The 25,794-nt window shown below is 36.9% G+C and overlaps 1 protein-coding gene across 6 annotated transcripts in view; it reads right to left on the bottom strand.

Annotated features, from left to right (window-relative positions):
* Nucleotides 1–25,794, bottom strand: part of MAST2 (microtubule associated serine/threonine kinase 2) — a 203,814-nt gene that overhangs the window by 151,535 nt on the left and 26,485 nt on the right. The window contains exon 1 of one of the 6 annotated variants that reach the window (XM_042461734.1): nt 4,420–4,494. The exons of the other annotated variants lie outside the window; for them this stretch is intronic. Coding sequence (XP_042317668.1) covers nt 4,420–4,458 — 39 coding nt within the window. The 5' untranslated portion in view covers nt 4,459–4,494. Of the gene's footprint in view, nt 1–4,419; nt 4,495–25,794 lie in introns of those variants that run through there. 6 annotated transcript variants of the gene reach the window in all.

The following is a 25,794-nucleotide window of genomic DNA, read 5'->3' as shown; positions in this document are numbered from 1 at the left end:
AATTCAGAAGGACTTACCTCCAAGGAGGCAGATTGCATGATTTTAGCTAGCTGAATCTTTTGGATTTAAACTAACAGCTTCAACTTTTGCAAATCCTCATAAAATGTGATATAATGAAGCAGTGATAGATACAAAGCAGAATGTGTGGGGAGTGGGGTGATTAGAGGTAGAAACAAAGAAGAGGAAGTGTGTGTGTGTGTGTGTGTGTGTGTGTGTGTGTGTGTGAGATGAAAACATTTCAGTTATCCAGTGGCCCAGAACAGAATGAGCAAGAAACACACTAAAAGAGAAGAAGTTGTTAAATCATTAATTTGTTGGATTCTTCTCCAAGTACAGTTGTCCCTTCCAATTTGTGGGGGATCTGTCCTGGACACACACACAACCCACAAACTGGAAAACTGCAAATATTCAAGCCCCCATTGAAAATAACGACAGCATGCTCCCAGGCGTGTGCCATTTTATTCCTCCTGGCTTCCCATCCACAAAAATTCGAGACACGAACAGGAAGTCAGCAAATCCAGAGGGATGACTGTAATTATATATAGAATAAGACACATCAAATCAGAAAAAAAATGAGGAGAATTTAAAATAATCATAATCCCCACAACAACTTCAACAACTTTCAGACAGAAGGTAGGGAGAAAGACACCAGTTTTCAGCCATAAAAGATGTGGTATTCTGAAAAACCTCTAGTTGCCTGGGGGACTCTTGGTGAGCAAACAAATCACACACATATAATTCAGGGCAAAGCCTTATCACTTTTCTTGTTTTCAAACTCCATTAGGGAGTGGACAGATTACAACAAACCTTCCAGCACAAATTTATGTGATGCATTTCCTCAAATCCTAATCCTTTTTATCCTGGGACCCCTCTTGTTTTACTGAATGGAAGAGAGAAAGCTATGCCACTCTTTAACGAATTCTAACAACCTATATTAATTTGTTTCTTAATACATAGGTTCGATTTCAAAGTAAATCAGAAAATCTATAGAATTTAGCCAGGTTGGAAAGGAATCAACAAAGTAATGATTCCATAAATTCTATGTTTTCTCCGAAGCATAAGGATAAGTAAAAACCCCATGTGGATTGCAGCATGGGCTTATCTGAGAGTTACAAGCCACTCTTTCTGAAAGTACACTAAGGAGGTTATATGACAGTTGGAAGGGGTATCTTTTGAAAACAACCTATAATGGGAATCAGTAACATTTGGGAAACATACTAATATTATGAATAAGCATCTGTGAAACATATTCAGGGGTAGCCATTTTGGCCATGTAGCAAAGTACAACAACATCCAAAATCCACAAAACATTTACACCTTTAATCAGCCAACCAAAACACATAAAATCCATGATGCAAGCTTTTGAAACCACTGGCTTCAACTTCATGTAAAACCACTTCTTTTGGCTACTAAACCATACCTCAATGAGCAGGATTAGACCAGATTGACTACTGCAGACCCAAGAGGAGATTTCTAAGGTATCACGTAATAGTAATTTTTTCAGTTCCTTTAAACTAAAAGGGAGGAATGACAACAACAAGACTGAGACAACTGATGCCTCTAGGCATCAGTTTCGCTAAGCAAAATGCATGCTGTCCTGCTGTTAGTAGCTCCTTCTCAATAAAGTGACAAGTGAGATTTCTTACATTGTGGAAATGGATACCAGAGCAAATTATAAAAAGTCAGCTTTGTAGCATACTGCCAGCATATTATTCTGCCAAGAGGGAAAACTGGTTTCTGCTGTAGAGTTGGGACTTCTGGCATAGACATGGCTGCATCTGTATGATATTAATAGGAGTGATATATCCTGTGCCTCTAAGGGCTGTAAGGAAGATACAAGTAATTATTCTTAGGTAGTTCCTAACTGTTAGCTATTCACTACCTCTGTACTGAGAAAAAATAACTAAATCCATCATGCTAGCACAATTATGACAGATTAAAATAAAGAGGAATAGATATAAACTATGATGTACTTAGTTATTCAGCATCACCAAAATACTGATAGATAGTTCTGCCAGTAATCTTTGTTTTTTAAAAAAAACAATAAAGATAAATTAAGAGCAAACAAAACTGGTTGTTGACTTCAAGTCATTTCCAATTTATGATGACTATAAAGCAAACATACCACCGTTTTTTTGGCAAGATTTGTTCAGAGGGGATTTGCAAATAACAATCAGAATAGCCTTAACTATGTTTCAAGGCTATTGGGGAAAAACACTTTAAAAGAGAGCTTGCCTGCTAGCCCCTGTAATTATTTGTCAGCTAAGTAGGAAGGTATGTAATTGCTCCCACAAAGTAGAGTTGAATGGCAAAGGGCATATCATTCACTTTGTAGGTACTCTTCTCACTCAGGAAACCAGTTCTTCTAATACAAAGACAAAAATTAGCAAGAACCAGAAAGGAACCATATGTTTCTTAGATGTTTCAATGACTTTACATATTCCTCTCAAAACCAGACAAACTATCTTCTTAACAAAGAAAGGAAGTGACTGAATTCACTGAATTAAATGCCATGCCCTTGACATCCACAGTTCACCATTACAATGTCAACAGAAAGAGTGATTTCAATGTGACAAGTATTCAAGCACAATTTGGGCCTATAATGTTACTGGTGACCACAGTATAGTCAGTGTCTCCATAACACCATACTTTTGAAATACTTAAGTGCTCTTGCAGTGTCTCAGTTCCTATTCTCCACTAATGTTAAAATACTCAACAATATTTCTCTCTAGGGAAAAACTCACATAACCATACTGAATTTTGAAATAAAAATAAAACATAGCACAGAAAGGCAATTTCACCCCAAACACACACCTCTCTCTCCGTTGTGTGGCAAGATTTCACCTTTCCTCATTCTCTACTACTCAACACTGTTGTTTTTAAAGTTCTTTTCTAGGCTGAATATTCTCTCTGCCTAGTAAAGGAGTATCCACTTATCCTTTCAGGCAAGGGTCAAAATCCAACATACCAGGAAGCCCTAGTTAGTTTGAACTACTATACAGTAAAAGCTAATGTCAAAACAAGCAACCTATTGCAATCCTATGGATATTTATTTGTTTGGAAGCAAGCCACACTGCATTAAGTGGGGTTTATTCTCAGGCCAGTGTACACAGAATAAGTCTTAACTATTATCAAAGTAGCCTTAATCATTATTTTTTTAAACATAAGATGAACTCTAACTAAAGAACAAAGACCTATGGGGAGGAAGAAGATAATCCCACAATACAGCCCTAATCCTTTAACTACAGTGTAAAGAATGGAACCCATTATATGTACACCAGTCCATGCAGAACTGGTTATGGTAATTTGGTACTGAATCAATGTAAACAATAGCTATACTGAAATAGCATTTTAAGGACATGTTCATTTAAATTATCTACCAAATATCCTTAACATTAAGATTATCTGAAATTTGCATCAACTAAATTATAAATTACTCTAATGGGCTAAAACAGCAAATAGAAGGACTCCTTCCAGTTTCAGAAAAGATGTAATCTAGTGAAAGCTCTTACCAGAAAAAAAAGGAGTGGGGAAGGCCCTTTTTATTAATTCATTTTTAAAGAAACCATGACATTCAACTGACTACTTAGAAGAGTTTCTAACTCTCTCTAACTTAAATTTTCAGGTCAAGTCTGTCCTAATTCACACTATATGTTATCAAAAGGAGTAACACTTAGGCGAATTCTCCATTATAAGAATAACATATATGTTTACAAATGTCTCTGAATTTAAAGTAATACATATTAAAGCTATGATGTTACATATTTTATTGTATTATTAATTTTAAAATATTTATTTAAAATATTAACATTTCTAGATAAAACTGCATAAACATGAGATTTTATTGAACTAAATCATGATTTACTGGACTTTATAGTACCTGTATTTTCTCAGGTTTCTACAGAAATGTTAACAGAGATCATAATTAAAATATCCTGCTCAAATATTACATCTGTTAAGACTCACATATTAAGGGGGTAGCACAATTTTGTAATAATTTAGTTGGCTAACTCTGTAATTTCAGATTGTCAGTCTGACAGCAATTAAATCAGCCTTCTCTCATCAACAGAAAAAAGCAACTGCTAGTTAACTAAATATGGTTCCACTTTTGGTACATTATAATTTAACTATACTTTAACCATAATTTAACATTTAACTATATCCCATAGATCAAATGTGTGATTTTTTTTATGTTGGTTTCTGGAAATTAGACACTCGTTTTAGATAGGATGAGATTAAATAAAAGATAAATAATGCAACTTGAAATAAGCTTTTAAAAATTCTGTAACAGAATGTCTTGAGCATTTCACTACCACTTTAAATTTAAACCTATTTCAACACCAGAAAGACAATTTTATCATCTTCACAGTATTCTAAACTCATCTCAGCAGGAGATTACTAATTAGATTTGTTTCTTACCTGTAAACCTCTCCTTCGCAGAATGCTTGAATCATCCATATTTTCAACTCTTCGTTACTTATGTTATCAAAATCTTCCAATGGTCTGTTTCTCACTTATATTATTTTCTCCCCCTTTTCAGTGTTTTCTTCTTTGAAAATAAAGAAAAAATATCTGCCTCTATTATGAAGAACAAGCTGACAGTGCCTGTGATCAGCTGTGTGTGTGTGTGTGTGTGTGTATAAAATCTGCTTCCTTATTGACATTGTCACAACACAGTCAAGTAGCCACAGCAAATGGAAATCTAGGTTTCAGAACATAGATGTTTTCATTCTCACACACATTTGTATACAGGTTAAACACCCAGGAATGCAAGCATAAAGGAAAATGCCATAAGCAATCAATTCATATTTTCTCCTTACTTGGATCAAATTGATCTGCCACACAAGCTCACTAAATTACAGCAGCTGCATATATTTTGCAATAACCTTCTGAACACAAATCTTACTTCCTTGAAAATGCAGTGCCATGATTCACTTTGTTAAAAAGTCCTTCAGCAGTTCAAACAAATGTAAAAATTCAACATTCATAAAGAGATTTCATTATGTTCAACATGAAGAATTCCTTTATCCTTTGTACAGACAAAGCAGATGTCAGAGTCTTCAGATATAGTAGCATTTTCTTTTGTTTCTGCTGTCTCAAGTATGGTGGCCTCCTTCTTCCCTGAATGTAGCAGGCATGATAATTTTTCTTTTAGTTCTATGCTAAGAGGTAACTACTGTACTCCTTTTATGTACTAAGAATCTGAAACACGTGTCTAGTATTCTGAATATGTAACAATTCATTCATTGGCAGAACTATTAATCACTGACAAAGCTGTCCCAAAGAAATCCTTCCATTTGATATCCCACGGTTAAGTGGTATGCATATTCCTACAGATGCACTCCTACTCTGTATTGTGGTTTAAACTCCACCCCCGTTACTTCCCAAAGAGCCTAGTCCAAAGTATCTCTACACAAGAAATAAAAAATTCATTTTAAAATACAAAGAAATTATATTTACAAAAACAAGAGTTAGGTTAATCAGAAGAAAAAAATATTCAAGTAAAATAAAAGGGCATGGCAAAATACAACGTGAGTAAGAATTTCACACAGCTTCACCCTGCACAGGAACCTTAAAAAGCAAACTTGTCTACAAAGAAAAATTGTGAGCTAAACCATTAAAAATATCACAGTTACCTTGCAAGGCAACACATTACACCTTCTGATCAAGTCATGAAACAAAAAAAGACAACTTTCTTTCCTCCATGCCTCAGTGGGACATTTAACAAAAATCATCAGGTATCACATATAAATCTAAATACTTTTAAAACTATTCCATCTTTTAAAAAGTATAATGGCCACAAGATGAGACAGACTTCAACCTGCTACAGCCTACCAGCTCTTCAAACAAGCATCACTTCCTTTCAATGCAGCTGTCACCAAAGACTATTTCAGTCAGATTTTGTTAGCTGGTACTTAAAAGGAGATGGATTATTTACATATTTCAGCCAGTGTCTTTGCTAAGTGACTTGAAGTCACATGAGCTAACTATTCCATTAGAAAGTGACGGAAAAACAAACAAAGCTTAGTACCATTCACTAGCACCAATCTGATTTGCCATAGAACCGCTGTAGGCTGGGGAGGGGGGTTCCTAATAAACCCTCAGCTTGCCAGCATCTCCTTCCATCTGCCGTTTTAAACAAGTGAATGCTGAATTAGATCTACTGATTCTTTGTGAGCCACCCAACAGAGGAACTAACTGCAAGCGGGCTGATCAGGCAGCTGATTTGCATAAACCACCATACAATGCAGAACCAGTGCACGACAGAAAACAACTCTGCCAGCTCATTGATTTTAAAGCAACAGCTTCTCCCCCTCCATCCAAAGAAACCAAGAGGAATAACAGCAATAAGCTTTGTCCTACGTAAACATAGTGCATGTTCCATACCTTAAAAGAATTCAAAAATGGAAGAAAGTACAGTATAACCTTGTTTTAAAGTGTTGCCTCCTGGTAACACATGATTGCTTTCACAAAGCACAGCATGAGTTCCCATTTCTCTCCATATATGTTTGAATATTCACTTAAATCAAATATTCATTTTCAGTGAAAAAAATTAATCTGTGAAACAAATCATAGCGTGATCTAATTATTCTTAGGAAGCCAAAACAATGACCATTTACAACTGGACAATCTGTGCCATTAAAGGAAACAACCTAAGTGTAAATTCTTAATTGTCATAAATGTCAAAATTTGTTTAGCCACCATGAGTCTCTATGTCAGGAGAAAGACTGGATGTTAAGTAAATAAATAAATGTGAATGTTAATATATTTTTTCCTGATTGTCTATTTCTGCTTTAAAACCTAATTTTTACACTTTGCTATTTATTTGCCATGGCTACTCCTATTATTAATAGTATCCATGGGGGATATGTTCCCAGACTTGGCAGATAACTAAAATTGCTGATAAGAGTGAACCCTGTATTTTAACTGGAATTTGACCAAGGAGTTATGCTGGAGGACCTCCAGATGCCTAGAGTCTCTCTAGGCATCTGGAGGTCCTCCAGCTCAACTCCAAGGTCAACTTTCACTGGTGGCTGACCACAAAGTCACATTAGAGAACCTCCACATGCCTAGAGAGACCTCTTATTCCTGACACAGGTAAATGAAAATGCAGTTACAGATCCTACAGATAGAGGAGGTCATAATGTATTAGTATTAGTAGTAGCAGCAACGTGCAATGACACCTGCAGAAATAAGACACAGTAATGAAAAGGAACCATTATATCAATTAAGGAATTTCTCATGTAACACAGTTAAAACTATTGTGCATGCCATACATCAGACGAAGTGGACTGGCACCTATGAAAGCATACGTTAGATTTTCTTGCTTTCAGTTAGTCTCAAAGGTGCTACAGCATTTCTTTTATCTTTATAAGATGAAACAGATTAACATGGCTATGTCTTTGAACAGTTAAAAACAAGCATTCTTTCTTAATTTTATCTACCTCAAAACACTTTATTCCTCAGCATCTTGAAAATTTGGTTCCCAAAAGATTCCAATTTCTGCTAACAAAAGATTTAATTATTACAAAGAATAAACCATGCAATACAATGTTAACTATTTAAAATACTGAAAAGTAGTATGTATGTGTATAGACAAATAAACTGGGAACCATCATCCAAGAGATTCCTTGAACCAATGTAAGGAACTTTTACTGATCAAGATGTCACACACACAATTCTAGCCAATTCTCAGCTCTCACCACGATCCTTCTACATGTGAGTATCTTTGGAGAATACTGAGAGTTGTAACAACAAGAGAAAACAGAATTCTAGTCTTCTTGTTCTTGCTTCCAAATCCAGTGTTATCTGAGCTTTTTAAGATTTCCAAGCTATTATGCATCATATTCAGAAATAATGAAAGCTAGAGATGAGGTGATCTAATTTAATCAAAAATTATTTTGTCTGTATTTTGATTTCATGTAATACAGGTTACTATAAACATAGGCAAAATGAAACTCATTATACAAGACCTACCACTACAGTGAGAATTTTTATCCTGATATATCTACTGTACAACATGGATATACTTGCCATAAGTTTAAGATTCCCACTATGCACATTTTGAACCCCCCGCCCCCCCCCCCCCAAAAAAGACATTATGAAATTAGGATTATTTATCAAATAAAAAAAATCTGAATACTGTATAAATTCACCGTCACTTCTTTCAGTTCTAAGCAATGAAGGTTCCTCCCTCTTTGGGACACCATTCAAAAATATTTTAAGATGAAAGCATTTTTGCAGACTAGAAAAAGACGACAGCAATAATGCTGCAGGACAACAAATATATTGATATTGTCTATTTTGTGCTCCTAGAGAGGAGCCATTTGATGATTCAAGCTTCCATTACTGCTGAGTACTGTCAAAATGGTTCATAAGGCTTTTAGTGTATGGCAAAGCTACTGCTGAAACTGCATTCTGGATTTCCAATACTATCTGAGAAAACTATTCATCTAACAAAACTTTTCCCCGTACTTCTGACTAAAACTTCAGTCAAAACTATTATCCAACCAACATTCTTCTAAAGAGAGTTTGCAATATACAACCTCTGGAAAAACTATATATAGAAGTCAATATTTTCCCCTCAACTATACTGTACTACTAATAATGCAAGCATGCAAACTGTACAGAACTCTCAATGAAACAGAAGATAAAGACAGCTAATTCACAATTTTTAATATGTTTTGTTAAGTGTTTCTGAGCACTATGTTTTGCAGAAGAGAAGAATAAAAATGTAATAAACAGTAACAATGCTGTGAACATAACAAAGAAGTCAAAGCTTCTTCAAGTCACTTTTGTACACACAATTAACGTATTAGCCAACAAGTTCAACAATATCACAGAATATAATCAGCTAAGGCTTCCAAGTCATTATAATTCCCCATTAGCAAGAGGATATTCCCTTTAAAAGATCAATATTATACTATTTTACAATCTAATCTACCTTTTAAATGAAACTCTTTCTTACTTTTTTTTTTCAAATTCTAACAGAAGAACTCCTAGCAGTTACATAGCAAGCACAGGGAGAAATGTTTTGTTCAAAGCAAGATGGATAAACTCAAAATCTGTTCTGCATTTATATTCATTAATATGCAGAGTAACAATATTTCCTAGCATCCAGTGGTTCAAATGAGTGCACACAAGTCACCATGTGTATATGAGGTACTCTATGCACTCTTGGTTAGCATAATTATCCTATTCTAAATTAAACTTAATGGCCATCCAGAACTGTGAAGGAAGGACAAAAGATATTTGAGTAAATACAATGCTAAAATATTTCAAACCTCTTCATCAGGATGCATTATAGTCAGATATATTGTGTTTCCAACAAAACTAAGCCTTTATTCCAGATATACTGCTCAAGAAGCTTTAGGACTTGTGGGCAAATCTTGAAATATAAATCCAGTATAAAAATATATTGGTGCAACATCAGAGACATGTCAGCAAAACACTAAAGTGAGGTATCTCTTTAACAATGATTAATAACCTTTTACCCCCAGATATTTTGGCTTGCAACATCCATCACACCCACTGAGCACTGGTGAAGAATGGTGAAGAATTGTGACAGTTGTAGTCTAAAATACTGGGAAAGGTCCTCCACCACTGCTATAGTTGGCACAATTTGGTTGGAGTATCTAATCTGGGGTGACGACAGGGACAAAACAGGAACAGACTTCTGCCAAATTCTTAAAATTATTCCACAAGGGAGGGGGAATCACTGCCTCCCCCTCCATTTTATAATGATAGCACAGAACCTAGACTAACACAACAGATCAACACTATATATACCCATGTCAAGAAAAGCACAAATCAGATTGCAGGGTACACAGCACAAGCCTTTCCTAGCCCTATACAGAGTACTCAACTACACAGAAGGGAACAGCCATGGTGTTAAAATACTGCATGAATATCCTGGACTCAGGACACAGAGAAAGAACATATGTCTTTCAAGAAACTCCTCACCCTGAGCTCTTCCCAGGACTCCAGACACAACTCCCACAAGCCAAGATGCAAGGCCAAAGCACCCTATACAGATGAGCAAAGGAAATGAAAATCTATATGTACTTTAAAAGTGTATGCTGAATATCACAACCATGTTCCACAAATGCCCTTCACTCATGGTCCCAGTCTGAATCTCTACTTCCAGATCCTTTCATGGGGACAGAAGGCCTCCTCTCATTCTCCCCCCACCAAGAAGCCCATTCCGGGTTGTTGCTTCCCCATCATCACTAGTGGCACAGATACCCAAGCCCATGTTTGGTTGCAATGGGGCACTGCTAGCCCACTGGCAGCACAGAAGCTGTAATCTTAAATAGCCACACAAGGATTCAGTAGTGAAAGGGGCTAAGGTTAACAGGAGGAGGCTTTGGTGGCAAATAAAGAACTGAATGGGACACATACAGCCCAGGGGCTATACATTCTTGCATTACAGTATTTAGGTGTTGCTGCTTTTAAGACAGTGAAAAAATACTTCCCAATCAGACATGTATGTTGTCTATTCATAAAATAAATTAATACTACAGTGAAATAATGCATTTTAAGTATATATATTTTCCCATATAAAATTACCATACTGTGGTTGAATGTCTGCCATCACTGTTCACAAGAGACATGGTGAACTCCCTTTTGGTAAATGGCAGCCAAAGGTACTATCAAGACAAACACTCAGGGGCATCTTCATCCTGCAGGATCAAAAGATGATACATGGAGCAGGGCAAGCAAACAACAGAGAGTGCTTCACTGCATCCCCCTAGCAGGGAAAGGGTTAAATACTGTCTCACCTAGAACACAGAGCTGGAGAAGAAATGTTAAGTCAAGAGCTTTGAGACAGCATTATCTTCATTGCTTCCTCACTTAGGCCCCATACAGACAGGCCAAAATAAAGCTGTTTCAGGTCACTTTGGAGGTATGCTATTTAAATGATACATGTGTCCTAAGAGTCTGGAAGCCACACCAAAGCCGCACTCCAGTCCTAAGGACTGGAGTGCAGCTTTGGCACAGCTTCTGGCCTCTTAGGATGCAAGCATCATTTAAATAGCATACCTCCAAAGTGACCCGAAACAGCTTTATTTTGGCCTGTCTGTATGGGGCCTTATTCTGCATGCAAGTCCATGCTCTGCAGCTGTTGACCATTGTTTATTACTGTGTTTCACCTCTCTACAGGCAACTCTCGTACAGCAGCTGAGTACAGAACCATCCACATGCCCAGCACCCTTATGACTACAAGAGATGCTCAGAACAAGATCAGGAGTAAAATCAACATGTTTATTCCAGACCGGCTCCTGTAACCCCATTATTGACAGCTGTGTAAACCAGAGGAAACATACCCAGCAATGGGGACCACCACACTTGCTAGAACTGTCATAGGCTCAGGTTAGATGAAAAGGCTGGCAAAGTCCTTAATGTGTTTCTTTTAGAAGCTACACTGTTTCTTCAAATAAAAGTGTTCATCTTCCCACAGCTTTGTGACTACAGTTCTCTTTTTCCCAACCTATCTTCTCAATTCAGCTAGTCTTATGGGAATACTGAACAGGGATATAGATTTCATGGCCTTTTCCGCCACCTGGGTTCAATATCCTGTGAGGGTGAAGGGACAAGCATCTTGGAGCCCACTAACAGAGCAGCCCCTATTGCTATAGAAAATGAGATACCCAACTGAAGGAATGAAGAGAATATGTATCCCTGGGCCAATAAGCAAGCTGGCCAGACCAGCAAACCAGCGCAGGAGGCTGGATATGTGTTGCTGAAGAAAGAATTAACATGTCAATAGCAGCCAGCCAATGGAATCAAGATGAAAAGCTTCTCTCTCCTTAAGAAGTGCTTTTTCAAGCTCCTCCCAGTCTTGTCCAATGGATGGCCACAGCTAAGGCCAAATGTGGGATCACCTGCAAGACTATTTCTATTGTAACGGCTGGGATTCCTTCTACAACATTTGTGCTCCTTACTGTAAACCACTGGGACTGTATATGCCAACTGCAAATATCAAATATCCCATGGTATTTCTGCTTCCTCTCAACTCCTCCAGATGAATGAGGTGGTGTCTAGCTCCCTGAGGTGATATACTACAGTAGCTCTGTGTCTCCTTGATTGCTTGTAATGGAGAAAGGGAAAGATGTTGTCATGGCAGCAATTGTCCAACATTATGAATAAATTAACTGCTTCCATGACAGACTGACACACTGGTGTAGTTGACATGTTTTTTCATGCTTTGTGGGAGCTGGCAGCACTTCCGATGTGGCCACAATTTTCACTGGGTCTGTTTCTTCTGTTTTTACTTTTTCATGGGGACTACCTAGGATCCCAATTACGTTTTGCTGATGTAAGAGGGACATTAATGTAACAGAAGCATAGGATTCCCAAACTCTCACCCAATAGACACCTCAATGGTCAGGGACATAGCTTGTTCTCCTTGATCGCCTATTTGCTTTACTGCATTTACAAGCAGACCCGTATAGTATTTGGAACTGAAGTGAAAACCATATTTGGATGTGATATTAAGTCATAGTTTACTGTGACAGGAACAAGTCAAAAACTTCCAGTCTTACACACTGCCTCCCCCTTCAATGCAAAGAAGATATCACAAATTTTCACTTTCATTTTTTAAATTGTAGTTTACTATTATTTTTAAATGCTACTATGGCAAGTCTTAACTTTAAAGATGACATCTTCATACTCCAAGTTGCAAAGTGGCCTGTCTTAACTAAAACACAATGAACATTAGTTATAGTTAGGTTTAGACCAGTGGTTCCCAACCTGTGGGTCGGGACCCCTTTGGGGGTCGAATGACTCTTTCGTGGGGGTTGCCTAAGACCATTGGAAAACACCTATTTAATTACAGTTATGAAGTAGCAACAAAAATAATTTCATGGGTTTGGGTCACCACAACATGAGGAACTGTATTAAAGGGTCGCAGCATTAGGAAGGTTGGGAACCACTGGTTTAGACAAAACAAGCTATGAAATCAAAAATGAGAGCAAAAGCTTCCAAACTCCTCTTTGCAGTTATCTCTGGGGGAGGAGAAGGAAGGAACAGGAAATGTGAGTCCAAAGCAAACATAATGATAATGATTTGCCATGGTGTCTGAAAGATAACTACTGTGTCCTCTAACTACCCTCTTCTTACCTGAATTCAGTTTTCATCAACCTGGTGTTCTCCAAATGTTTTAGATCACAGCTCCCTCTATTCCTGACCACTGATCTTGGTTGCTAGCCTAAAACATCTGAAGAATACCAAGTCTAGTAAATGCATTAGTTTAATTCAGAGTATTTGGGGCCAGGTTATTATCAAATACTTCTGAGAAGTATTTGATCTGAGAAGAGCAGTGGAAGATAGGGGGGCTTGGAGCAGTCTCACCCACAGGGTTATCATGAGTCAGGGTCAACTCAAGGGCAGTTAGCAACCATGAATTGATAATGCAGAAACAGAAGAAATTTAGTATTAGCCCACTTTTTTTTCAACATAAGAAAGGGGGAATGCAAACAAGCACTCTGTAAGATACACAGACTTAAAATGTAGGTATCTGAAAGAAACCAAAGGTTGATAATAAGAAAAGGTATTTTGTTCTTTTCAAAACTAGGTTCTCTGATAGAAAAATTATAGGTAATGGAGAAGTCACAGGAAAATAACTAAAAATGACATTTTTCAAAGAAGTAGTTGTGTTAGCCTTTTGCAGCATAAAAAGGAGTAACAACAAAGAGAAAGGAAAAAAAGAAACGTAGTTTCTGCATGAGCTTTCATGGATTTAAACCCCATTCTTCAGATACAGTACCAAATACTGCTCAGTACTGCATCCAAAAAAGTGGATTTATATCCACGACAGCTCATGCAAAAATAAAAACCACTTAGTCTTAAAGGTGCTGCCATTTTTACCCTCTCTTTTCATTCCTTCTAAAAAATGGCAGGTAATAAAAACACAATAATTAAAACAAGTAGCATTCAATCCACAGGATTCCTTCTCTGTGGCAGTTATAGTTCTGTGTAGCTATAAAGCCTGTATATCCTGTTTCAAGCTGTAAATAGGAACATAAATAACAGGGGATCAGGACTAGTCACATCAAGCCTTTGTTGACTACTCACATTAAAACTCATAGTTTGCAGCTATGTAAAAATTGATGGAAAAAATGTTAAATAAACATTCAAATGCTTTTTCAACTCCCACCAATACCTTCCATTCAAAGAGTGTTGGGGGGGGGGGGTCGATATTTACAGATATTTATGGATATTCATGTAATCATGATGGAACTGACAAGGCACACTATAAGTCAGTATATATAACAAGGTAATGCTCAATTATCAAGACTACTATAATTTAAAATGTGACATATTTATCCTTAAAGCTAGACAATGTGGAATATGGCTCTGAAACATCTGCTCTTCACCAATTTAAGTGCTCATTTGTTTTACACTGACCTAGAAATCAGAACTATCTTAACCAAAAGCCAATTAGATAATGTTCCCCCCCCCCCCAGCTTGTATAATACTAATTTACTGTATCTGGTACTTAAAAGCAAAGCAATAAATCAAAGGTGTGTAGTCTGGTTCTTTCTCAATATGAATCCAAAATGATGTAAAAAAATTTTTTAAGTATTAGGCCCAACATACTAACCAAAACCTTAAATAAAAGTCATGTAAAACTAGTCTCTAAAAAACTGCACTGCCTGTTAATATACTGTACTCCCAGTCTGAATTCAAGGCACTGGTAACAATACTTAAATCCCCTAACAGCTTGGTACTTAATGTCAGAAGAAGCAGATCTATCTATCTATCTATCTATCTAGCCACACACACACACACGAATTGAGGTATGCTGGAAGAAGCAATGGACTGTGGGAGGAAGTAGGAGAGGACCAACTTTGCTGCAACACACTGCTTACAAAATAATGCCCTAATGGCATTAAAGTTGGTTTCATTACAGCACCAAGTACAGACAAGGTTATCTATTAAAGCTTTTAGAGTCTCATTGCTTTCTCCAGTTGTACATGCACATAGTTTTTTACTTAATTTGTTTTAAATTGTCATATAGTCTGATGTCCATTTGTTGACTGCTGAACTTCTTTAACCATTTTAAAATTTTAAACTGTTTACTGTATGCCACCCTAAGATGTTTTGATATAGGATGGGATATAAGTGTGTGTGTGTGTGTGTGTGTGTATATATATATATATATATATATTTAAAATAGACTTTTGCTCAGTGCAGTTGTACTTGCACTGAGACAACTCATTCCTTCTTTCCCCTGCAGCCTCTTATATTTATTGGAAAGTGGTTCTACAAGGTTCCGGGAACCCTAGAACACCATGGATACTATTAGCTCTAAAGGGAAATTGACAAAAATTATACCATCCACTTCTTCCATCCTAGATCCTGAATCCACATACACACGAAAGGCAGCTTTCTACTTGCAAATAGTAGTACAAGGATTCCATTTCCTCAGCTGACTTAATGACCCAGCTGGCAAGACAGGATTTGTGGCAAATCTCAGCATGCACTAACTTTCCCAACTATCTTAATAACTTATGCAAATGAACTGTGCCTTCCAGTTTACTACAAGATGCCAGTATCTCCCTCATACTGCAGTCCATATTAATATGTTCTTTATTCACTGGTCAATTCCAAAATTCTGCCAGCAATGAAAAGATAACACTTTTTAAAATATAGTGTAAATAATTAAAAGAATTACTATATCTCACCATTTTCATGTTTATTGTTTATCCCTGCATCAAACAGGAACATATTAAATCCACTGAATTTGGCACAGTGTCCGGGCATTTCACAACACAGTATTATACTGACTACTGCCTTAAGTCTCTGAATAAATCTTGAAATATGAGAATAATCAGAACAAATATTTGCATGAAGAAAAAAAGAGAACTATCACAATTATCTCGAAGACTGATGAAAGCAGAAAGAGTTTTTAATTTCCAGGTGTCCTCTGGCTACCACCAGGACTACAAAATATTTTTGCAGATTAAAAAAAAGCTTGCTCCTAGCACCAACACTGCATACAAACTTCTTTACCATAAAGGTGCACTAGTATATCCACTTTCCTCATCCTCATTGCCACTATGTATCCAAGTTGACAACACGATGATCTCTTTCAGAAGGGAAGAGTAAACGTGAGCAATGAACCAGGTACCAAGACTTGAGCAGTATTCAAATATCTATCAAACAGGGCATACACTGGAAAAAGTCACCTCTCTAACTTTGTCTTAGCAACACAACTGAAGCACATGCTGCACTTAAAAAGATGATGTAATGATAGATCTCTGACTGGATTATATACTAAATTAATTAAAGCCACTAAATCCATTTATCTATTCAACTGAAAATCAAAATAATGTTTGAGCACTCTCAAACAATTATTATGTCAATATCCCCCCTCCCTCAAACTATTGTTGTTTGGCCAGAAGCAAAAAACATATAATGATAGATGCTCTGATAACCTCTCATTTAGAATACTGTATTGTAATATATTATACTGTATGTGGGGTTGCTTTCTGAAATAGTTTAGAAACTTCAGCTGATAAAAAAGGGCATCAAAACTTCAAACACAAGACTAGAGGATCATATTATACAAACGCTTTATACAAGTGCTTTATGATTTCCAGTAGCATCCAGTCAGTTTCCAGACCTGTGTAATAATTTTCAAAATATTAGGTTCAGTTAATAATTGTGGCTGAAGAAAGCTGGAATCTTTTATTGTGCTTACTATTAGTACATTTATTGCGTGCTTGTTAGTATGTATTTATTAATGTTTGACGGTATAAGTAATAATTGGATGTTTGTTTCTTCCTTTTTCCTTTTTTGGTGTGTATCTATTTTTAATATTATTTTTTAATTAAAAATTTAAAACTGGCAAACAGCATTCACTCCTTCTTCTTCCTCTTCCTCTTGCTGAGAGTACAGTCAGCCCTCCTTATATGCGGATTTGTCATGCGCAGATTTGAGCATACGCGCATGGCAAACCCGGAAGTTGTCCCCAATGCCGACATGCGTGCACGTGTGCTGCCATTAGGGTCAAAAGTCCCTCTCCTCCCTTCCTCTTTCCCTCCATTCCTCCTTCCCTCCCTGCTTCCCTCCCTCTTTCTCTCCCTACAGTACTTACCTTCTCCTCGCCACTGCCGCCACAGGAAAGTCCGGGTGGTGGTATTGGAGGCCAAGAGGCTTCCAGGCTTCCACCCGGCCCTTCTGCAGTGACAGCGGCTGTGGCGTGGAAGCCGTGCCTGCAAGGAGGCCAGGAGGCCAAGCCTCAGTCCTCCTAACTGCCACCACCTCTGCAGAAGGGCCGGGTGGTGGCTTGGAAGCCTCTTGGCCTCCAACACCAACACCTGGCTTTTCCCGCAGCGGCAGCGACGACAAGGAGGCGGTGCGACGAGAAGGTAAGTACTGTAGGGAGGGAGGGAAAGAGGACTGGGACTTTTTTTCCCAATGGCGGTGCGTGCACAATTTATTATTATTTTAACAGTCTGAATGATCCATGAATAGTGTACATGTTAGTGAAGGTGGGGGCAGTAAAAAGAAGGGAAGAGAGATGTAGTTCAATGAAAAAACTGACTAAGGTTGTGAGATAAGATGCCATGTCAACATGACAGTTTCCAGGTAAACTGGATTTCTACCATCTTCAAGTTAACAGATATATTATGAGCTCTGCAACCATTTGGGGAGGGGACCCAGGATCGGGAAGCCAACTTTACCCTAGAGGTCAACAGTAACAGCCTGCATGCCACTCTCCCTACATTCCATGGATTATGTTGTACACTAATGTTTTAAATACCAAATAGATTAATGATGATTACACTAATTAAATGATTTCTATTCTCCATGTTGCTGCTGCTGTTGTGTGTCTTCAAGTATTGCCAACTTGTATATGGCTCATTTAGAATCTACATATATTACTAATCCAGATAACAATCCTTTTCACAAATATTTTCAGTATTATGGAAGATATATAGATGATATCTTTGTGTTTTTTTCTGATTGTTCAAAAGTTGGTGATTTCTTTACCTGGATTAACTCTGAGTCAGCATATTAAATTTTCATGCCAGTCCAATATCCAGCATATCTCTTTTTTAGATGTTGAGGTTTATACTCATAATCATAAGATTGGAGTCCGTAATTTCCACAAGGCAACGGACCGTAATTCTATGCTACATTTCTCTAGTTGTCACCCCCACCATTTGAAAAAAAACTTACCATATTCTCCATTCTTAAGATTAAAAAGGAATTCTTCCATCAACACCCATTATGAAATGGCAGCTGACCAGTATCAATTAGATTTACAGGATAGAGCTTTTCCTCCTCGTGTAGTTCAACATGCTAGAAACAGAGCTTCCCTCAAGGATCGTTCCACATTGTTTCTTCCCTCGAACAGAACAACTGATAACAGGATTATAGGCTCCTTCACCTTCGCTCACGCTGCCCATCACATCAAACATATCATACAAAAACATTGGCATATGGTTTAGAATATTCCAGGCCGTTTACAGAAACCCATTATAGCCTTTCGAAGAACTAGAAATCTCAAGGACTCTTTAGTGCATACAGATTTTTATGAACAGGCTCAAGAGACATTTCATGTTAGAGGACATCACAGATGTGGCCATTGTAGCTGTTGCAAACAAACTTTGAACATAAAATCCTTTATCCATCCCACATCTAAGGAATGTTATGAATTAACATCATTTACTAATTGTAACTCACTAAATGTCATTTATGTGATTTTATGCCCTTGTCAGAAGATTTATGTAGGACAAACTTCGAGACCACTTAGGACTAGAATATCCGAGCATAAAAGTACCATCCAGAATAAAAGTTTGGATACCTCATTGGTCACACATTGGTCACAATTACATCATTCCCCAGAATCCCTAAAATTCTTTGTAACTGAACAAGTCAGGTTTGGTCCTTTTTATAATGGTAACAAACACACTAAACTATTACAAAGAGAATCATTTTGGATTCATAAGTTAGCATTGTATATACCCAAGGGTCTAAATGAACATTTAGATTTGAGTTCCTTTTTATGAAATTGTTTAAATTTAATTGTTAAATTGTACTGCATACACCAGAGACAGTTGTTAATATGGGAAGGAGGCCAGGTAAATAACATATAGCTATACTGTGCTTGTACAGTGCTCCCTCGGGTTACGAAATTAATTCGTTCCACGGCCGCTTTCGTAACCCGAAAAGCCTTCGTAAGCCGAATTGCCATAGGCGCTAATGGGGAAAAGCCGCGTTTCGTGCGAAAAAGCACCGAAAAGCACCAAAAAATTTTTTCGTAACCCGAAAAACATTCGTAACCCGGAACAATTATTTCCAATGGGATTTTTTCGTATCCCGGAAATTTCGTAACCTGGGTATTTCGTATCCCGAGGTACCACTGTAATGTATCTGTAATGTGACAGAAATAGTTGTTTACCTTATAATTATTATACATGTTATAGTATTTGTATATATAACATTGAGATTCTGTACATTCAGCCGTGGTTCAAGCTTACTTTATGGGAAACTAAGCATATTATATTTCTAGAAGATATACCTTTAAGGAAATTGAATGGAGCAGGCAATCACCTGCAGCCCATTGCTTAGGTAGAGTATATTATAACATACTATTCCTGTAAACTGGTACCAGCATTCTTCTTATTATTGAAGCCAAGTTGTTGAATGTTGTGGGTAAGCTACATTGGTTTAATCCTGGAATTTTATTTTACAATTATATTCTATGGTGTATCTTGTTATTGATGGTACTTAATGTATTAATTATTGTTAATCTTGTGTATTTAGAAGAATGGAACGCATAACTTACAATATTAATCCAGCAAAATAACTCAAAAATGCTGATGAAGACTTCTGTAGAGTCGAAACGGTCACAGAGTACTCCGGAGGTAGCCGTCTTAATACTGTGAATACTGAATACAACTGGAATACCACCAGTAAAGAACTGTGCTACCAGTAAAACTACAGGTTCCAACTTCATGTGTTGTTTCTTCAAGTACCAGCTATGAGTGCTTTCTAGATTGTGATTGTGGTGTTGATGCAGTAGAAATATATTCACTGCCAACACTGTTGACATTGTTTACGTGGACTTCGATTACCCTGATTTGTCATATGCACATTGTTGGTTGTAGTTTACCATTGTGTCTTGTCATTTTGTATACAGTATTGTATATTTTGAAAATAAGACTGTTTAAGCAGTAATAGATATCATTTGTTGTTCCCCTTTTTTCTATACTGTTGAAGTGTAAGCTTGCTGCTCGTTTTTTGGACTTGCACAAGGTCACCAAGTGGGTTTCATGTCATGTTCGTGACAATGACTTATTATATTTACTGCCTCAAACATCAATGGCTGGGTTGGGGGAGAGAACTAAGATTCTAAAAGGTGATCAACTTCCAGGAACATGCACTCTATGCTGCCACAGCATGATCAAATGTCTCACTGTCATAGCAGCAACATCAAAAGAACTCTGCATGTTCCTCTTGGAAGAAGGCATGAAGGGAATGAGCAACAGATGACCTTTGGGGAGGATTATTAAATGAAAATAATGTGCATACTCCTCACACACTTTAAAGAGATATCATGCTTTTCCTGATGATGTAACATCAGTAAGCAACAAGAAGATTCAAAATTGGGCATGCTGTTGACAATATATGTAGTACAGTATATGTTTGTCATTATGTTCCATATATATTTTGGATGCAGCGACTATTTGGTTAAATATTTGGGAAAAAATATGATTTCTCCTGTTATGATTTGTTTCAAATATTGAAATGCTAGTATTCATTTTAAGGTATACTGTGCTGACCACTGTAGTTAACGTACATCCTGAATAATTGAAGTGGAAACAAAGTCAATAAAGCAATAAAATAATTATAATTGTTCAAGAATAAGCTATACAGTACTTTATTCTTCCAGAACAATACATTCACTATGAAGGTTAAAGCTAACAGTAACCTTACATTGTTGTTGCTGTTTGCTAATACATTTGAAAGCTTGTTGCCAATATTTTAGTGAAATATACAATACTCATGTGAGTTAACAGTAATGCAGATAATCACAAAACTGACAGCACTGTTCATTTCCTGATAGAATTCTCCATTATCAGTTTTACGGGCTAGCTGAAAGTGATGATATTTTATGGTCAAGGTAGAACAGGACAAATACAAAATACAGTATATCAGACTGTATCAGCTGTTTCATTAACACCACAATCCTGACAGTGGAACACAATCCCTCAAAGTGTGATGGAGTCTCCTTCCTTGGAGGTCTTTAAACAGAGACTGGATAGCCATCTGTCGGGGATGCTTTGATTGTGATTTCCTGCATGGCAGGGGGTTGCATCCACACATAGTTATGGGAATACAATGGACTGGAGAAGTCTAACTTCAATGTTCAGTTGTATATCTTTACTCTTTAGAATCTTGTCCAGTTCATCGATGGCTGCCATTCCCATTCCTAGTCTTCTTCTTGTTTTTTGACTGCAGCCTCTGTTCTGATCAATGTTTGATCCAGAGTACCACAAGCCTTTAAAATTTTTGACTTCCTCATTATCTATATTATATATATATATATATATTATGACTCTGCCACTTTTATTGGTTTTGTTATGTAATTTTAAATTCTATACTGTTTAATTGTCTTTTAAGGGGGGATATTTTGTATATATGGATGTATTTTAACTCTTGTAAGCCGCTTTGATTGTTTTTAACAAAAAGTGGAATAGAAATAAAAGTTTTATTTTTATTTTATTTTAGAACCTCTTTGGTCATTATTTTCAAAAAAATTTCTGTTCAGTAGTAAGCCTACCTTTGCACTTTCTTCCCTGACCTTCCTTAGTAATTGTTTCAAGTCTATACACTGGTGCCTCGGGTTACGAAATTAATTCGTTCCGCCATTCCTTTCGTAACCCGAAAATTTCGTAACCCGAAAATTTCCGTTAGCACTGGAAAGCCTATGCAGCATTTGAATTTCGCGCCGAAATGAATTTCGTAACCCGAAAAATATTTCGTAACCCGAAACAGTTTTTGCCAATCCAACTTTTTCGTATCCCGGAAATTTCGTAACCCGATCATTTCGTATCCCGAGGCACCAGTGTATTTTCCACTAGTACTATTCACATTTTAGTTTGTTGATTTTCCTTCCTCTTATCTTCAGTCCTCCTCCTTCGGTTTCCAAACCTGCTCTTTGTATATTATATGTTCTGCATACAGGTTGAACAGGTAGGGTGAAAGGATGCAACCTTGTCTGACCCCTTCACTATGAGAGAACTTCTATCCCACAACTGCTGCCCACATTAGGAGGTGTTTACAAAAGTCTTATGGCAGTCCAAGTAAATGAAGTCTACAGAACCAGTCATATCAATGCTTTTATTAGCATTTTCAAAAAAACTCTATATTGATTCTTCTTCAACAGGCCTTGCTCTTCTATATGCTTCACAAGTGCAGTTTTATTTTAGATAACTTTCCACCAATTGATCAGATCAGGCATTAAGTTAATTAACCTTTTCTTCCCCCTTCCCCCCATCAGTTTTAGAACTGATGGTACACTGGCTACTTTCCATTCTTCCTTGTAAAGAGGATGATCTTAAGAACATGTTACACTGTTACATATGTACAGTATTTTAGTCAGAGGATCAGCAATTTGATTTTTGAATTCTTAAAGGACTCAACAGATGCCATCTCAACTTGGTGATTTGATTATTTGAAATTTGTCAATAAGGTATAGAATTTCTTCTCCTACAACCACTATTTGCTTCAGCTCTCCTCCTCACCTGAAAATATCGGATAAAGCACCGGTATATGCCTTATTAAAAAAATTTAAATAATGACCACAGAAGATCGACAAGAATTCACCCTAGAGAATGAGAAAATTGAAATAATCAAATAATGCCTTTATCTTGGTGCAAATACTGATCAAATCAAGACTGCAGTCAGGAAATCATAAGACGACTAGGATTGGGAAAGGCAGCTATGAAAAGAACTGGATAAGATCATCAAGTGTAAACCCCATTCTCTGCAGCCTCATTCTATAGAACTCTGAACACTAAATTAAGTACAGTGGACCCTTGTTATATGCTGGGATTTGGTTCTATGATCCCCCATGTATAACAAAATCAGTGTATGCTCAAGTCCCATTAAATATAATGACATAACAAAATGGTGTCCCTTATTTAAAAAAATGGAGAATCAAGGTTTGATATTTGAAATTTATACTTTTTTTGAACTTTTTCAAACCGTGGATGCTTGAATCCGTGTATAAGAAGGGCCGACTGTATAGTCCAAGCCATTGCACTCCCCATCACCATGTATGGATGTGAAAGCTGAACAGTGAAAAAAGTGGATAGGAAGAAAATCAAGTCATTTGAGATAGGATGCTGGGGAAGAGTACTGAGAATACCATGGACAGCCAAGAAGACAAACAAATAGGTTGTAGAACAGATCAAGCCTGAACGCTCTCTGGAAGCCAAGATGATTAAATTGAGGCTGTTGTACTTTGGCTACATCTTGAGGAAAAATGAATAATTAGAAAGACAATGATACTAGGAAAGGTGGAAGACAGTAGAAAGGAAGAAGACCACATGCCACATGGTTAGACTCAATCAAGGCAGACATGGGCCTGGGCCTGCAGGACCTCAGCAGAGAAGTTGAGTATAGGGGGACTTGGAGAAGTCTACAGGGTTGCCAACTCAAAGTCAACTTTAGAGCAGTTAGCAACAAGAGAAACAATCTGCCTTACCTCTTCAGCAGCAAAGGCAGATGAAAAGAATTTATTTAGATTCTCCATGACCTCCTTAACCTCATTCAAAACTTTCAATTAATTGATTCATTGTCATCCAGTGGTCCAACTGCCTCTTTGGCTCCGGATATACTGGAATAATTTTATATTGTTCCTCTTGATTCTATTAGCAATATGTTTCTCAGAACCTTAATTTGCATCTTCAATTGTCTGTTTGAATTTCTTTTGTGCAAGTCTGCATTCTTTTTAAGTTTGCCTCAAATGGACAAGACTTCCATATTTATCATTTTTGTTCCAGACAGTTAAAAACACTTTAATATTTAATTTAATACTTAAATATTTAAACAGAAGGAATTATTTGTTGTCCCTTTTAAAATTTTAGAGTACAGAAAGTACTACCACATCATGATTAGATCACTTAAACAGAATGATTTACTGAAGTCAGCCTCATGCTTGCTAAATGGTAATTGGCTTATTTAGTAAAAAGCTGAATACAAGTGAGAATGTGCTATGCCTTGAAGGGAGTTCTAGACATGTGGAAACAGGCCTCCTCAGATTGCCCTTAAGCAGTTCCTTCCACAGAATGGGCAGGGAATGTGAGTACCCACAACAGCAGGTTTTGCTGAACTAAAGAGAAGAATTACTGACCATCCTCCACACCAGAACACCAATAACCCAAAAGAGCCAAAGGACAGCACACAGGGGAAACTTGTAGTTATACAGTCTTGCAAGCCACACTGAGGTCAGTTTTAATAAAAGATAAAACTAGAAGATATGCTAATAAAGCAATTAAAAATCTAAAACTAATTTAAAATAGCCACAAAACAAAGCTAAAGTAAAAACAACAGCACATATCTGAAAAGTAAGAATCTAAAAAGCATTCACTGATACTGAAAACCAAAATACTAAAAAAAAAAACCCCACTAGAAAAAAACTAAGTACCTTAGGCACATGTATCAACTTCTCATTCCTTCAGTTTCTTGCTTTCTCTCATACACACAAAAGGAAGGTCAAAAGTGGTAAATTCATCATAATACTCAGATCTATAAATATAACTCAGGTACATCCAAGAGTTCACACGTGTCCACCCAGACATTAGCCATCTAATACTTAGAAAAGTTCACCATGCTTTATCAGAAAGTTGAAGAAGTAATTTGACTATCTGCATAACCAGCTGTTGTTTGAGTGAGAGACGACCAAATGTCCTTTGGGTAAATACATCCTGGTATCTGTAATATACCCAAATGCCACTTACAAAGATTTAGTATAAAACATATTGTTCTATCTTCCTTCCTATATGACTGCTAGCCAGATTCTCTCACCTTTTGAAAATGACTGTCATTTAATTTTCATTTGTTTACAAATTCAAACCCTGGTACCTCCCCTTACAAGGAATAGGTAACAGGTGACAGGAAAACATCTAACTGAGACACCAAAGACAAAGGCATTCTGGGCAGGTCTAGCTCCACTTGCCAAGAACTTTTGTAATGTAGTGCCGCCTGAGTAAACCATATTGCAGGCTAGATGGACAAATGGCTTAATCTGATATGGTATAGCAGCTTTGTAATAAATGCTAAAATACAGACATAGGACAGTATGTTCAAAGCGCAAAACATCAAGCCTACAATATTACTCATGTTTAAATTTTACAGAAACAGTCAAAAGAAACACCTATGTGCTACCTGATTAGTCTAAGTCTCATTTTCATTATTTTCATAAAATGTTCACTTGAATTGTATACACAGTGGACCCTGGGGTTTGGTTCCAAGATCCCCCATGGATAACAAAATCCGTGGATGCTCAAGTCACATTAAATATAATGACATAGCAAAATGGTATTCCTTATAAAAATGGAAAAGCAAGGTTTGGTATTTGAAATTTATACTTTTTTAAAACATTTTCAAACCATAGATGCTTGAATCCGTGTATAAGAAATCCGTGTATATAATATAGCAATCCTTATTTCTGCCAAATAATGTAATGTTTCAGAAAATCCTTGGTTAAGTAAATATGATTTAAAATGTCAACCCTCTTAATAAAAACACCTCTGCAGTCTTTTCCTT

The sequence above is a fragment of the Sceloporus undulatus genome, chromosome 4, assembly GCF_019175285.1.
Source record: "Sceloporus undulatus isolate JIND9_A2432 ecotype Alabama chromosome 4, SceUnd_v1.1, whole genome shotgun sequence".
Taxonomy (NCBI): domain Eukaryota; kingdom Metazoa; phylum Chordata; class Lepidosauria; order Squamata; family Phrynosomatidae; genus Sceloporus; species Sceloporus undulatus.
Note: the sequence above shows the minus strand (reverse complement) of the source record. Positions and strands in the feature narration are given on the sequence as shown.